The sequence below is a fragment of the Hemitrygon akajei genome, chromosome 25 (genome assembly GCF_048418815.1).
Source record: "Hemitrygon akajei chromosome 25, sHemAka1.3, whole genome shotgun sequence".
Classification (NCBI taxonomy): Eukaryota; Metazoa; Chordata; class Chondrichthyes; order Myliobatiformes; family Dasyatidae; genus Hemitrygon; species Hemitrygon akajei.
In genome coordinates this window covers 44892941-44908308 of record NC_133148.1, presented here as the reverse complement: position 1 = coordinate 44908308, position 15368 = coordinate 44892941, and the positions used below count along the sequence as shown (strand labels likewise).

General features: G+C 45.9%; 1 protein-coding gene across 2 annotated transcripts in view; it reads left to right on the top strand.

Moving 5' to 3' along the window:
- ipo4 (importin 4) overlaps positions 1 to 15368 on the top strand; it is a 107261-nt gene that overhangs the window by 40845 nt on the left and 51048 nt on the right. For both annotated transcript variants that reach the window (XM_073029440.1, XM_073029441.1), the window contains 8 exons: positions 165 to 278; positions 875 to 988; positions 2018 to 2141; positions 4476 to 4587; positions 11950 to 12056; positions 12839 to 12916; positions 13302 to 13359; positions 14465 to 14570. In XM_073029440.1, the coding sequence (XP_072885541.1) occupies positions 165 to 278; positions 875 to 988; positions 2018 to 2141; positions 4476 to 4587; positions 11950 to 12056; positions 12839 to 12916; positions 13302 to 13359; positions 14465 to 14570 (813 nt within the window). The remainder of the gene's footprint in view (positions 1 to 164; positions 279 to 874; positions 989 to 2017; positions 2142 to 4475; positions 4588 to 11949; positions 12057 to 12838; positions 12917 to 13301; positions 13360 to 14464; positions 14571 to 15368) is intronic.

The following is a 15368-nucleotide window of genomic DNA, read 5'->3' as shown; positions in this document are numbered from 1 at the left end:
GGACAATATTTCAGGGTGAGACACTGTGTCAATCCTGAAACATTGACCATTGAGGTGTAGTGTGTGAGATTTATTGTGGCTCAGAGCGTGGGGTGGTGTGTATGGATCTGGTGTTGTGGAACACTTGGGTGGTCACTAACTGCCTTTTCCTGACTGCCATGCAGGGAAGAAGATTGAGCCATATTTGCCCACACTGATGGACAGGATGCTGATGGCCCTGTGCTCGAGCAGCAGCAGCCGGGTGAAGGAATTGGCCATAAGTGCCATTGGTGCAATTGGTGAGTCCAGTACCTCCCACTCTGCCGCCATTCTGTCTTCTAGTGCTGCTGACTATGTGAGCACATCACAATTATTCAGTTGAATTGTTTCAGTGCTTGTCTATCTCTGATTTTTAAAAAATCTGTATCATCCCATTTCTGAAATTGTTTTCATCCTCAAAGTCTCCTCTTTGTTAAACCCCGCCCATTAACCTCTACTTTCTGGGAAAGACTCAGTTTCCCCAGATGCTCGTTTGCAAATGGAAATTGATCTCAAATCCCAGTTAGACATCCAAAGCAGCAGTGGTTCCTCCTCTGGGAATCTTGAATACAGTCGAAGCCTGCAGACAGAGCTCAGTGCTCTCCCCAACCCCATTTCCCAAACAGCTGCATCATGCAACGAAGTTTCCCAATGATGTTCATCGCATCAACAGTTGAGCTGCTGCTTTGTACGTTCTTTCCTTGTGGTGCAGAGGTAGAATAATATTTCAACCCACCCCCTGCACAGCTCAGGTTTTTAGACAGAACTTTAGCTATGACATCCCCTGTTAACACTTGCCTATTGTTCTTCCCATTCTCCCCACCCCCTTCCCCTTGCATCATCTTTAACACCTCAGCCAGCGCTGCCAAGGAAGCACTGCTCCCATACTTCCAGGCGGTCATTGTCCAGCTGAAAGGATATTTGATCAACACCAGCGAGGAGCTACGCCAAGTCCAAATCCAGTCACTGGGTAAGACTTGTTGCCCCTGTATCGAGAGTAGAGGGATGGGTGTGAGAATGTGACTGAACTGGGAACCTCTGGCCAGTTACTGGGAATGCTCTGCTGTGCTTGTGACAATCATGCAGGTCTTCCACACAGACATGTCTCTACATAGTCTTTACTGCCATGATGAGGCCAAACTCAGGTTGGATGAGCGACTCCTCATATTCTGTCTGGGTAGCCTCCAAACTTATGGCACAAACATTGATTTCTCCTACCTCTGGTAATTCTTTCCTCCCCCCCCCCCCCCCCTTTTTCATTTCCATTCTAGGTCTCCTCTCAGCCCTTCTCTTCTCACCTACCTATCACCTAGTTCTCCTTCCCCTTCTTCCATGGGCCTTTGTTCTCTCCTGTTAGATTCCTGCTTCTTCAGCCCTTTACCTCCCACTTACCTTTTTCTAGCTTCTTACTTCATCCTCTCTCACTCACCCACCTTTCTCCCTCACCTGGTCTCATCCATCATATGCCAGCTTGTATTCCTTGCCCTTCTCCCCCCTACTTCTAATTCTGGCTTCTGCCCTCTTTCCAATTCTGATGAAGGATCTCGGCCAAAATGTTGGCTGTTTATTCCTCTCTGTTGATGCTGCCTGACTTCCCAAGTTCCTTCAGCAGTTTGTGTCTGTTGCTCAAAATTTCCAACATCTGCAGAATCTGTGTGTGACTTGCTTCCACACTGAGAACACTTCTGATGTTCTTTGGGTATGTGTTAAATGTGTTGACCAGGGACTAATCCCTCAGGACTGAAGCTAAGAAAACAACACAGGTCTGAGGGAGCGCTGCACCACGGGAGGGGCTGTACTGGGGGAGCACCACACCATCGGGGATACACAGTTCTTGCCCATAGAATGTTTTGTGGGAGCTGAACACTTTGTAAAGCTTATGCTATCCCTTCCTTGGGAGTATGTTATGAGACCTCCTTTACTCCTAATATTTGCTTTTGCCTGGGAGACAGCAGTGAGGAACAAGAGAGAGGAAACTGACAGTTGTTTATTATTGCAGAAACTTTGGGGGTTCTTGCACGAACCATTGGGAAGGATGTCTTCTTGCCCCTTTCAGAAGAATGCTGCCAACTTGGCCTGAATCTCATTGACCATGTGGATGATCCTGACCTGCGGCGGTGCACGTAAGTTCACTCCCCATTACCCCTCAGGATCTTGTATATTGCCTTTTAGAAAATCAAACTTTCAAGCAGCACAATCCAGGTCATGATGAGTCATCAATAAGTAAAAGTTAGATAACAGAATACCTACAGCTCAATACAAGCCCTTTGGCACACAAAGCTGTGCTAAACATGTCCTTACCTTAGAACTAGCTAGGCTTACCAATGGCCCTCTATTTTTCTAAGCTCCATGTACCTATCCAGGAGCCTCTTAAAAGACCCTATCGTTACCCGCCTCCACCGCTGCTGCTGGCAGCCCATTCCAGGCACTCGCCACTCTTGGCGTAAAAAAACTTACCCCTGACATCTCTGTACCTACTCTCCAGCACCTTAAATCTGTGTCCTCTTGCAGCAACCATTTCAGCCCTGGGCAAAAGCCTCTGACTATCCACACGATCAATGCCTCTCATTATCTTGTACACCTCTATCAGGTTGCCCCTCATTGTCCTTCGCTCCAATGAGAAAAGGTCGAGTTCACTCAACCTATTCTCTTAAGGCATGCCTCCCCAAACCAGGCAACATCCTTGTAAATCTCCACTGCCCCCTTTCTATGGTTTCTACGTCCTTCCTGTAGTGAGGCAACCAGAATTGAGTACAGTACTCCAAGTGGGGTATGACCAGGGTCCTATTTAGCTGCAACATTACCTCTCGGCGCTTAAACTCAATCCCATGATTGATGAAGGCCAAAACACCATACACCTTCTTAACCACAGAGTCAACCTGCAAGCAGCTTTGAGTGTCCTATGGACTCAGACCCCAAGATCCCTCTGATCCTCCACACTGCCAAGAGTCTTAACATTAATACTATAATTTGACCTACCAAAATAAACCACCTCACACTTATCTGGGTTGAACTCCATCTGCCACTTTTCAGCCCAGTTTTGTATCCTATCAATGTCCCTCTAACCTCTGACAGCCCTCCATGCTATCCACAACACCCTCAACTTTTGTGTCATCAGCAAATTTACTAACCCACCCCTCAACTTCCTCATCCAGGTCATTTATAAAAATCACGAAGAGTAAGGGTCCCAGAACAGATCCTTGAGGCACTCCAGTGGTCACCGACCTCCATACGGAATATGACCCATCTACAACCACTCTTTGTCTTCTATGGGCAAGCCAGTTCTGGATCCACAGATCAATGACCCTTTGGATCCTATGCCTCCTTACTTTCTCAATAAGCTTTGCATGGGGTACTTTAGTAAATGCCTTGCTGAAATCCATATACACTACATCTATGGCTCTAGTTACATCAATGTGTTTAGTCACATCCTCAAGAGATTCAGTCAAGTTCGTAAGGCACGACCTGTCTTTGACAAAGCCATGCTGACTATTCCTCATCATATTATGCCTCTCCAAATATTCATAAATCCTGCTTCTCAGGATCTTCTCCATCAACTTACCAACCACTAAAGTAAGACTCACTAGCCTATAATTTCCTGGGCTATCTCTACTCCCTTTCTTGAATAAGGGAACAACATCCGCAATCCTCCGGAACCTCTCCCGTCCTCATTGATGATGCAAAGATCATCATCAGAGGCTCAGCGATCTCCTCCCTCGCTTCCCACAGTAGCCTGGGGTACATCCCATCCAGTCCCGGTGACCTATCTAACTTGATGCTTTCCGAAAGCTCCAGCACACCCTATTCCTTAATATCTACATACTCAAGCTTTTCAGTTCACTGCAAGTCATCCTTACAATCGCCAAGATCCTTTTCCGTAGTGGATACTGAAGGAAAGTATTCATTAAGTACCTCTGCTATCTCCTCCGGTTCCATCCACAATTTTCCACTGTCACACTTGATTGGTCCTATTCTCTCACCTCTTATCCTTTTGCTCTTCACATACTTGTAGAATGTTCTGGGGTTTTCCTTAATCCGGCTGGCCAAGGCCTTCACATCTAATTTAATTCTTAAGCTCCTGCCTGCTAGCCTTATAATCTAGATTTCTAACATTACCTAGTTTTTTTTTAATCTTTTGTAGGCTTTTCTTCTTGACTAGATTTACAATAGCCATTGTACACCACAGTTCCTTGTACCCTACCATCCTTTCCCTATCTCATTGCAAATATCCTCTGAGCATTTACCACATTTCTTCCGTACATTTCCCTTAGAACATCTGTTTCCAATTTATGCTTCCAAGTTCTCATCTCCTCCTCTACCCTTTCTCCCAACAAAATCCCTGGTGATCCAGAAAGCTTCTTCCCTTCCAGGGAGACTATGCCGGGCTTTTCTGGTGCGAGTGGCCCCAGGATCATTGTACTTACCACAAGGCCTTGACAGCTTGTTTCTAATTGCAGGTACAGTCTGTTTGCCGCCCTCTCATTGGTGATGGGTCCGAGCATGGCCCCTCACTTGGAGAAGATGACGACAGTGATGTTACTCTCCATCAAATCCACTGAAGGGGTTACGGTAAGGGTCAAAGGTGGGGTGCAATATGATGGGTGTGCCCTTCTTAGTGCTTTGTCGTGGTTACAATGTGCTTTCTGCTCAGGAATTTTGTCCTTCTAAGATAAAGATTGTCTTTATTTGTCACGTACATTGTAACATATGGTGAAATGCGTCGTTTGCATCAACGGCAAACAGTCCGAGGATCTGCTGGGGCTACCCTCATGTGTCTCCATGCTTCTAGTGCCAACATTTGCCCACTACTTAATAACCCTTGTAACGTTCTCGCTCGGGTGTGACGCAACGCCGAGGTAAACGTCGAGATAAACCAGAATCAATGCAAACGAGGCCGCAGTAAGATTAACCATTTACTGTTCACTCTTCACATTAACGTATGGTGAAAACTGTTGAAAAACAATACAAGATTGGTACAGTGTTTGTTTCCTTCTAAATATCACATTTACATTGTGAATACTTGCAAAGGTAAAACTACAATAACTACATTACATTAAAGTGCAGCATACAGTCAGAATCTAGCTGCTCCATTGGCTGCTTTAGATACACTTCAATACAAACTATCCCGACTCTTTAACTGACGAAAAGGTAAACCTTACCGACCGTCGTTACTTTTAACAGAATCAGCGTTAACATTTTAACTCAAAATACCGATTATCTAATGACTTACAGCGTTGCTTTCACTGTGTCTTTGGTGCATAGAGAAACCCTAGCCGGCGTTATGGTGGCACATGTGAGTGACCCCCACCCTTGCGTGAATCTCAAACCGGTAATTTCCCACAAGACGCGGCGAACCCGGATGTGACATCGCAGCCGCGATGTATTACAGACAAATCAATTGATTTAAACAATCCTAACTTTGACTAAAAAAATGCTAACAAATTACTAAGCGAAAATATTATAAACTAAATAACTGCCATAAAGGCAGCACAACCCTAACTCATACATCTTTGGACTGTGAGAGGAAACACACGTGGTCACGGGGAGAACATACAGATTCTTTACAAACAGTGGCAGGAATTGAACCCTGATCTTACAGCTAGGACTGTAAAGGATTACATTAGCTGCTGCCTTACTTGTTGCTCAGCACTGCACTGAAACGTTTCATCCAATGGTACTGGTTTTCTTCTTGAGATCATCTCCACTGTGGGCCTGTGGGAGACTCCCACCTTCCAACATATTTCCACGGCTTTACTGCCCACAGGGCCTGTTTGAACAGAAGAAAAGGGAGGAGCTTGAGGGCTCCACAGCCCCCAAACACCATACTTCAAGTGGAGGAATTTCCCCTCAGTGTTAAGGTCTGACTTCTATTCTGCGACTGTAGTCTCTTGATCACCCACCCAAGGGAAACCTCCTGCCCACATCCACCCTATTGCTTCATCCATCCTCGACATTGGCTTCCCAGCTGAGAGTGACCCTGTTTTAAAATCCTTCCTCTTCTGTTCAAGTACCTCCAGCCCCCTTTCATCCATTACCTATACAAACTTCAATGTCCAATTGAATCTGCATTCCACCTTCCACTTCACACCAGCCAGTAAGTGAAGAAGCTCCCCCTCAGATTCCTCTTACATATTTTACTTCCACCTATCCTCGTTATATGTGGGGGATACATCCCTCGCAGCCAACACATAATGTGAAAACGCATAATGTGAATAATTATTTAAATGGAGAAAATAGGGATGTGGTCCAGAGGGCTTCCTAAATATGTTTTATCTATAATTTATTCACATTTTCATACCAATATGACACAAAAGCAGTACCACAAGGTAACATTCATATTATATTTCATCAATTTAAGGTAATATTCAACGTAATAAAAAATAGAAAGTTAACATAAAAGGGTGTACAGTACTCACCAACAGTGGCAGGTGTGTTTGCTGCGGGAGATGAGTGGTTGTTGTGTCGGGAAGCTTTACATGGATAAGGTGGATGGTTGTGTGTCGTCAGGATCATCAAGCACAGCAAGGGGTGAAGGAAGACTCACAGAATGCTCAGTACTGCCTGCAGCAGGAGGTGACACTGGTTTGAAGAAAGTGGAGAGGGTTGTTTGCTTGGCAGCATTTTGTTTTTCAGCATAAATTTGCTTGTAGGGAAGAAGGGTTGATGGCAGGGAACAACTGAAATGCTGACTCCATTCTAAACTTGGGTCCATGTCCATCGCCATTTGTGCCAAGAGTCCTGCAGCCTTAAAAAATTCTGCCAGTTGCATCACCGTAAAATCCTTCACCTGCAACTGGACACTTTCTTCATCATTGTTATCGCCTTCAGTCTGAGTTAAACGCAGAGGGTCATCCACACTTAATTCTTCATCATGAGAATCCAGGAGTTCTACCACGTCAGCAGTCTCGAGATCTGAGAATCCTTCCCCACCAGTTTAACAGCTCAGGGCCACACAATCCTGGACAGCTTCAGTGAAGGCAAGAAACCCCTTGAGGGTGTGCACACCCTCCGCCCAATTTGACTTCCAGGCTCCATTGAGAGTGGAAGACCTGACCTTTCTCCAGGATTCATCAACGTTGTTGATGGCATGTCTGATACTGAAGGACTTCCACCATTCCCTCACCATTGGTAAACTCCAGGGATTCTCAAAGTCATCTGTTGCTTGCAGCAACTGAGAGATAGTTCGCTGTAAAAAATATGTCTTGAATGTGGATATCACACCTTGGTCAAGCGGTTGAATCAGCGATGTTGTGTTAGGCGGCAGGAAACGCACTGTTATGTTAGGATAAATGCTGTCCAAATGTTTAGGCTGGGCTGGCGCATTGTCAAGTAACAATAGAACTTTAAAGGCAAGGTTCTGTTCCCGACAGTAGTGTTCAGCCTCAACAGCAAAATGATTAGCAAACCAATCTTCAAAGATTTGACCAGTGACCCATGCTTTCTTGTTAGCTGCCCAGTGGACAGGAAGCATATTCTTACTCAAACCCTTAAGAGCACAGGGGTTTAGTGAATGCCAAACTAAGAGAGGCTTCATCTTACAGTCTCCTTCGGCATTGGAACACATAAGCAAACTCAATCTTTGCTGCCTTGAAATCTGATGCAGTTTTTTCATCCTTACTTATCTAAGTGCGTTTCGGCATACGCTTCCAAAAAAGCCCAGTCTCGTCTGCATTAATCACCTGCTTTGGTGTGATGCCTAACTCAGCTATCATAGCCTGCAACTGCTCAGGGTAGTGTTCAGCAGCTTTGTGGTCAGCACTAGCTTGCTCACCACGCCCAGCTAAGTTGTGAAGCCTGTGACAATTAACAAACTTAGCAAACCATCCCCTACTTGCATTAAAGCTAACAATATCACTTGACACTTCCTCACTAGCCTCTGAACAAAGGCGACCATAAATTTCCAAAGCTTTCACACGAAGATGATCGGAACTAAGTTGTTTTTTTCTTTGTTTCATGGTCGATGTACAAACTCAACATTTTCTCCTTTTTTGTCATAATCGGGTTACGCACTTTGGTAACAATCTTTGAAGACACTTGTGATGAATCAACCACTGCACTTTTTATTTTCTCAGCATTTTTCTTTATGTTTCTGATTGTGGACTCACTCAGGCCGAAGTAACGTCCCAGAGCTGTGTTACCCTTACCTGACGCCGCCCTGTTTATAATTTCCAACTTTTTTTCAAGAGTCAAAGTGGTTCTCTGCTGCTAGGCTGATGGCCCAGGACTTGACATCAGACGCTTAGAAGGCATAGTTAAATATTTCAAGCACAAAATCACTGCACTGTAGGTAAAACCAACAAAAATTTAAGAGTGCAAGATCACACATCCACACATCGCCAAAACCAATGTGAGACTGGCGGGAGTGAGACTGTGAGACGTGCACATGTGACTTGTATTGGCAGGAAAGCAGTGCTCCTCGCATAACTGAGTTTTGGACGCATATAAGGAGACGTTGGTAGAAACAGGTTCCTCGCATAACTGTGAATCCGCATTGTCCATTGTTACGTACCCCGTAACTGGGTCACTTACCAGCAAAGATAGAGAGGTCCGTTGAAGTCTGATGGTACTATTTTTAACAGCATTTATTGATAAAATACACAAAAATAATATCAATGCAAACATACAGATAATATACGTCGTCAATACTAAATCTAAAAGCGCGGGTATAATAATAATCAATAAGAAATAGCTCTATCGTTGTCTAGGGGATAATGTATTGTCCGATGGAAATATAAAAGTCACTTTAGTTCATTCAAGCTGCAGGCTGCAGCCTTTGGTTGGAGTCAAGAGAGAGTGTTTAAACTTGCCCATTCCTTTTATGATGTCAATCCTTCGAGAGTCGGTGGGGGCTGAGTGCTCCTTTGTGTTAGCTAAAGCCGTTCTTCCGTGGCAAGACCCACCAATTCCGAGGCAAATGGAAAAGGACGCACGTGGGCTTTTCCACCGGCTTTCGCTATTACGCTGTTACAGGAGTTCTAGCATTTCTTCTGGTGCGTCTAAAGGGGCTGTTCCCCAGACCCTCTTTTATCCCCACTCACGGGGTCTCAGATGTCACTCAGGGTGGAATGATGCCATCCCCCAACCAGCCCACGTTGCCTGAGGGCCTCCATGAAGTACATCCCCGCTGCCTGCACTGGGGAAAGCTGATCACAACCTGGTTTTGTTACAGCCCAGATATAAATCAATTGTGATGAGGCATCCCACTACTACACGCTCTTTTAGAAAGTGGACTCCTGAAGCTGAACAGGCCCTGAGAGACTGCTTCGGTATTACTAACTGGGATGAACTGCAAGGGGGGCTTTGTAGGGGCGTTGGGGAGGTCACTGAATGCACAACGGACTATATTAACTTTTAAGTGGATGTCGTTGTTCCTGTTAGAACTATTCGCTGCTATCCCAATAATAAGCCCTGGATCACTAGTCACATCAAAGGCCTCCTAAATCAGAAGAAGACGGCCTTTAAAGATGGTGATCGGTTGGAGCTTAAAAGAGTTCAGAAGGAACTCAGAGTACAGATAAGGGGGGGCAAAGGAGCAGTATAGGAGGAAGCTAGAACAAAAGCTGCGGAACAAAAGCATGAAGGAGGTGTGGGATGGGATGAAGATCATCACTGGATGCGGTGCAAAGCGGGGGGCAAACATAAGTGGAGATGTGGAGAAAGCGAACCAGCTGAACAACTTCTTCAATAGGTTCGACAGCACGATCTCATCCTCCCCGCAGAACTCCACACCAGGCTTGTCTTTCTACTCGTCCTCCCTCTTACTTCCCTCACAGGAAAATAGCCACTCACAGGAGACCTTGCCCACGCCCAGGATTACGGCTGCACAGGTGGAAGGTCAACTGAGGAAGATCTGTACCAGCAAGGCGGCTGGACCGGATGGAGTATCCCCACGATTACTGAGGGCCTGTGCGACTGAGCTGGGAGAACCACTACAGCGCATCCTCAACATGAGCCTGGAGCAGAGAAGAGTACCCAGACAGTGGAAAACATCCTGTATTGTCCCGGTACCGAAGAAACCACAACCAAAGGAGTTGAATGACTTCAGACCTGTTGCCTTGACGTCGCACGTGATGAAGACCATGGAGCGGCTGATAATACAGAATCTGAGGCCACAAACCAGGCACGCCCAGGATCCTCTTCAGTTTGCGTATAAGGAGAAGGTGGGAGTGGAGGATGCTATCACGTATTTGCTGCACAAATCCCTCTCTCACCTGGATGGGGTCAGTGGTGCTGTGAGGATTACATTCCTGGACTTCTCTAGTGCCTTTAACACCATCCAGCCCAAGATCTTAAGGCACAAACTAATGGAGATGGGAGTAGACTCACATGGTGGATTGGATAGTGGACTACTTGACAGATAGACCTCAGTATGTGCGGTTGGGAGACTGTAGGTCTGACACGGTGGTCAGCAGCACAGGAGCGCCGCAGGGGACCGTGCTCTCTCCGGTCCTGTTCACCCTGTACACATCAGACTTCCAATATAACTCGGAGTCCTGCCATGTGCAGAAGTTCGCTGATGACACGGCTATAGTGGAGTGTGTCAGGAATGGACAGGAGGAAGAGTATAGGAAACTGATACAGGACTTTGTGATATGGTGCAACTCAAACTACCTGTGTCTCAATATCACCAAGACCAAGGAGATGGTGGTGGACTTTAGGAGATCTAGGCCTCATATGGAGCCAGTGATCATTAATGGAGAATGTGTGGAGCAGGTTAAGACCTACAAGTATCTGGGAGTACAGTTAGATGAGAAGCTAGACTGGACTGCCAACACAGATGCCTTGTGCAGGAAGGCACAGAGTCGACTGTACTTCCTTAGAAGGTTGGCGTCATTCAATGTTTGTAGTGAGATGCTGAAGATGTTCTATAGGTCAGTTGTGGAGTGCGCCCTCTTCTTTGTGGTGGCGTGTTGGGGAGGCAGCATTAAGAAGAGGGACGCCTCACGTCTTAATAAGCTGGTAAGGAAGGCGGGCTCTGTCATGGGCAAAGTACTGGAGAGTATAACATCGGTAGCAGAGCGAAGGACGCTGAGTAGGCTACGGTCTATTATGGAAAACCCTGAACATCCTCTACATAGCACCATCCAGAGACAGAGAAGCAGTTTCAGCGACAGGTTGCTATCGATGCAATGCTCCTCAGACAGGATGAAGAGATCAATACTCCCCAATGCCATTCGGCTTTACAATTCAACCGCCAGGAGTAAGATATGTTAAAGTGCCGGGGTTAGGACTCAATGTATTTAAGTAAACTACTTAAGAACTTTTTAAAAGCTATTATTAATGCTTTTTGAGAGGGTGATTTTAGATGCATATCATATTTTTACTGAGTTAAGTATTGTATGTAATTAGTTTTGCTACAATAAGTGTATGGGACATTGGAAAAAATGTTGAATTTCCCCATGGGGATGAATAAAGTATCTATCTATCTATCTATCTATCAGTACTCAATACACAATTCCGTCTCCAAGAGACAATGACCTGTTCCGTGGCTTTGTATCGCTGGGGGCCAGGACATTCCAAACGTCTCTCTCTCATTTCCTGGGTCTCCTGCCCTGACTTAATAGCGATCTTGTGATTCTCAAAAAGGAGGGGGGCACAGGCGTAACACCATAGACGCATATAATGAGGATAAAGTGTACCTGTGACTTCTAATTCTAGTCTCACCCAACCTAAGGGGAAGAAGTTTGCAAGTATGCACCCTATATATCCCCTCATTATTTTGAATTTAAAAAGAATTTCTCCTCATGCACATTCTGTTTGACAGAAAGACAGCTGCCCAATTTCCACCTTTAGCTGGGGACCTATTCCAGGGCTATCTTCTCATAAATATCTATAAAGGTTCAAACCTCATGCACTGCCCTAAATGCTCATGAATCCCTCTTGGCACTGATGTGAGGCACGTTGACTGTCAGCAGCCTTGTCCTTTTACAGGCCCATTATGATATTAACAGCAAAACTTTCCTGCTGCTGGACGACGACCTTGATGAGGATGAGCCTATCACAGAGGAGGAGGACGAGGACGATGCTGACATCACTGGGTATGTTGGGGCTACCTTTACCAGCTCTTGGTGCTTGGTCATGCCCTGCTTGTAGGAGTACAAGGGGGATGGAGGTGGAAGTGACTAACGCTGGGAGTGGAAAAACTTGCCTGTTAAGAGTGAAGTAGGTGAGAGTGCCATCATCAGGTCTGAGGAGATGCTCATTTAAGTCCAGCACCATGCATGCTAAGCTCAGCACTGTCCAGTTCACCCTGCTGGTTAATGATGAAGATTCTAGTGAGCAGCACCGATGGAAATTGAGGAGGCAGAAAGACAAACTGAAATCGTGATCATGGGAGGAGCCACCTCCTTAGGGTAGCTCACAGTTTCTGGCTCCCAAGGGAGAAGAACTCTTCCCCCCCCCCCCCCCCCCCCAAGGTTGCTGATTTGCCGATATTCAGAGCTTCCGGCTCCCCCTTGTGTTTGCCTCTTCTTGGGGTGAGTGGAAAGTAGACCTTTAAAGAGTTACTCAGTCAGCAAGTTCTTCACATCACAAAAGTTTAATTCTTCACATCACAAAAGTTTGGTTGCAAACTACAAAAGGGATATATCTAGCTACTGAAGGAGGTGAACTGTGTGACAGGTTCTGGATCACAAGAGGGGCTGAACAGCCTGAGCCTCTCTCTAGAATGGAAGAGGCCAAGGCAAGAGGTTTCGAACCCTCTGAAGCGGCCTGTATTGTTGGGGTAAGAATAAGAAAGCGAGTGAGATGGGAAGGTGCTCACCCCTAGCCACAGTATCAGTCAAAGGCTAAATGGTTGCTTCTGCCTCTTCCTTATCAGTTTCAGCGTGGAGAACGCCTACCTTGATGAAAAGGAGGATGCCTGTGATGCCCTGGGAGAAATTGCAGTCAACACTGGGTGAGAGCTTCCAAAAGGTCTATATCCCTCCTTCTCAAACCCACCGATATTCCCCCAGGATGTCCACTTCCCCATCCTCTAGTCAGGCTGCACCTGAACACTGCCCTCACACCCAGCAAGCTTGGGGAAGGCCTGGGCAAAGCAGACCCCACCGTGTAACACTGGACCCTCCTCAGGGCAGACGCCTGTGATATCCGTCACCACAGACAAGTTTGTCCCCGTCATTTCCCTCTGCCATTCTGAGCCAGAAATGTTGGCTGTTCTGGTCGGAATTGCAGATGTCTCAATCTATTCCCCCCTCCCCCCCCACCACCTTCTGCCCCTTTCCCCTCTCCCTCTCTTCCCTCTCCCTCTCCATGTCTAAAACAGTTTTGTTTTGCCGTAGGGTTGCCTTTATGCCATATATGGAGTCATGCTTTGAAGAAATCTTCCGAATCACTGATGTAAGTACAATGTTGTCTGAACCTTGTTCCCCAGCGCCAGAAGCTACTGCTTCTACAGTGACCTCCCAGCTGTTGCAGTCCTGGACAGGGCAGCTATGACAAGAGGCAAGGGACTGTGCAGTGACAAGGGAGATCTTTAATTTAATTTTAAGAATAATGGGCTTCTTCACCACCCCAAGGAGCTGGGCTATGTAACTTAACACCACTGCACTATTAGCTTGGCAACTACATGACGTACTTTTGGTTTCCCAGGATACACTGTCTGTCAAGTCAGTCCATTTGGTGGTGGGCGATTCGGTGGTTGGTGCAAGATCGACGGCTGGTCTATCTTAGCCAGTTTGCTGATTCTGAGGGCTTCCTTAGGGCAAAATAGCTTCTCTAATTCCTGCATTTAACATAGAAAAATAGAAATTTAAAGCACATTACAGGCCCTTTGGCCCACAATGTTGTGCCGACCATGTAACCTACTCTAGAAACTGCCTAGAATTTCCCTAGCACATAGCCCTCTATTTTTCTAAGCTCCACGTACCTATCTAAGGGTCTCTTAAAAGACCCTATTGTATATGCCACCAGCAGTCCATTCCACACACCCATTGCCCTCTGTGTGGAAAAACTTACCCCTGACATCCCCTCGATACCTATTTCCATGCACCTTAAAACTATGCTCCCTCATATTGTCCGTTTCAGCCCTGGGAAAAAGCCTCTGGCTAGCCACACAATCAATGCCCCTCATCATCTTATACACCTCTATCAGGTCACCTCTCATCCTCCGTTGCTCCAAGGAGGAAAGGCCAAGTACACTCAACCTATTCTCATAAGGTACACCCTCCAATCCAGGCAACACCGTTGTAAATCTCCTCTGCACTCTGTATAGTTTCCACATCCTCCCTGTAGTGAGGTGACCAGAACTGAACACAGTGGGGTCTGACCAAGGTCTTATTTTATATATATAAACTAGACATGTGAGTGCCTAACTTGTTGGAAAGCTGTTTGAGGTGTCTCAAAGTGGTGAAAAGCCGTTCTGGAAATTGATGTGTATTTTGGTTTTGCCTCAGCTTCAGGACAAGGTGAAAGACTAATTCCAAGACATTAATATATTTTGCAGTATCCACATGTCAACGTCAGGAAATCTGCTTACGAAGCCGTTGGCCAGTTCTGCTGCGCCCTTTACAAAGTTGCTCAGGAAAATCCAACTGACCAAAACTTGGAAGGTAACAGTTCCTCCCCCATCTGAGGGTGTTGCAGATGTGGCTGTCATGAAGCTGCTGCTTGGAGTCAGGCTGGGGTTATCAATGCCATTTGCAGTCAAAGCTTGCCTGCTTGGGTATTTGTTTTCTTAAGCAAGCAGTCTTGTGAAATGAAAGCAAAAACAGCTGAGACAAACAGAGGTAATGTTTTAGGTTGAAACCCTTCTGTTAAAGGTCTTCATTGAAGTGTTAACTTTGGTTTCCCTCTGAACAGATGCTGACTGTCCTGTGTTTCTGTACTTTCTGCTTTATTTCCAAATTACCAGTATCTGCAGTTTTTGCTTTTGATATTCTACATTCCTCTGTCACGCCTGAAACATCTGTGCACTCGAACATTGAGCTGCCAGACGCGTCCTTCACCCAACCAGTTTTCTGTAATAGCTACAGTTCTGTAGTTTCATGTGCTAACTCAGACTAAGCTCATTTGCCTTACCTGTTTTACTCCATGTGATCATTAATCCAGCCCTGCTTATTTGTACCTTCTGCTCAATCCACACAAACACCAATTTAAACGCTCAAGGCAACTTACCATGGCCAATTAACGTATCAAGCTTATAGACTTGATATTCAGTCTTTGTGCAATCTAATACAGAGAAAGGCAAGGTAAGATGTTTCCTGTCTGTAGAGTCTGAGGAAATCCTTTTATCGTTGTAATGGTAGACAGCCGTTGATCCCACAGGATCATGGGTTTGCGCCTCTGCTTAACTGTGTCTTCTCCAGGGCGCAAACCTGGGCGGGAGGATTTGAAGAACCGGCTGTTGC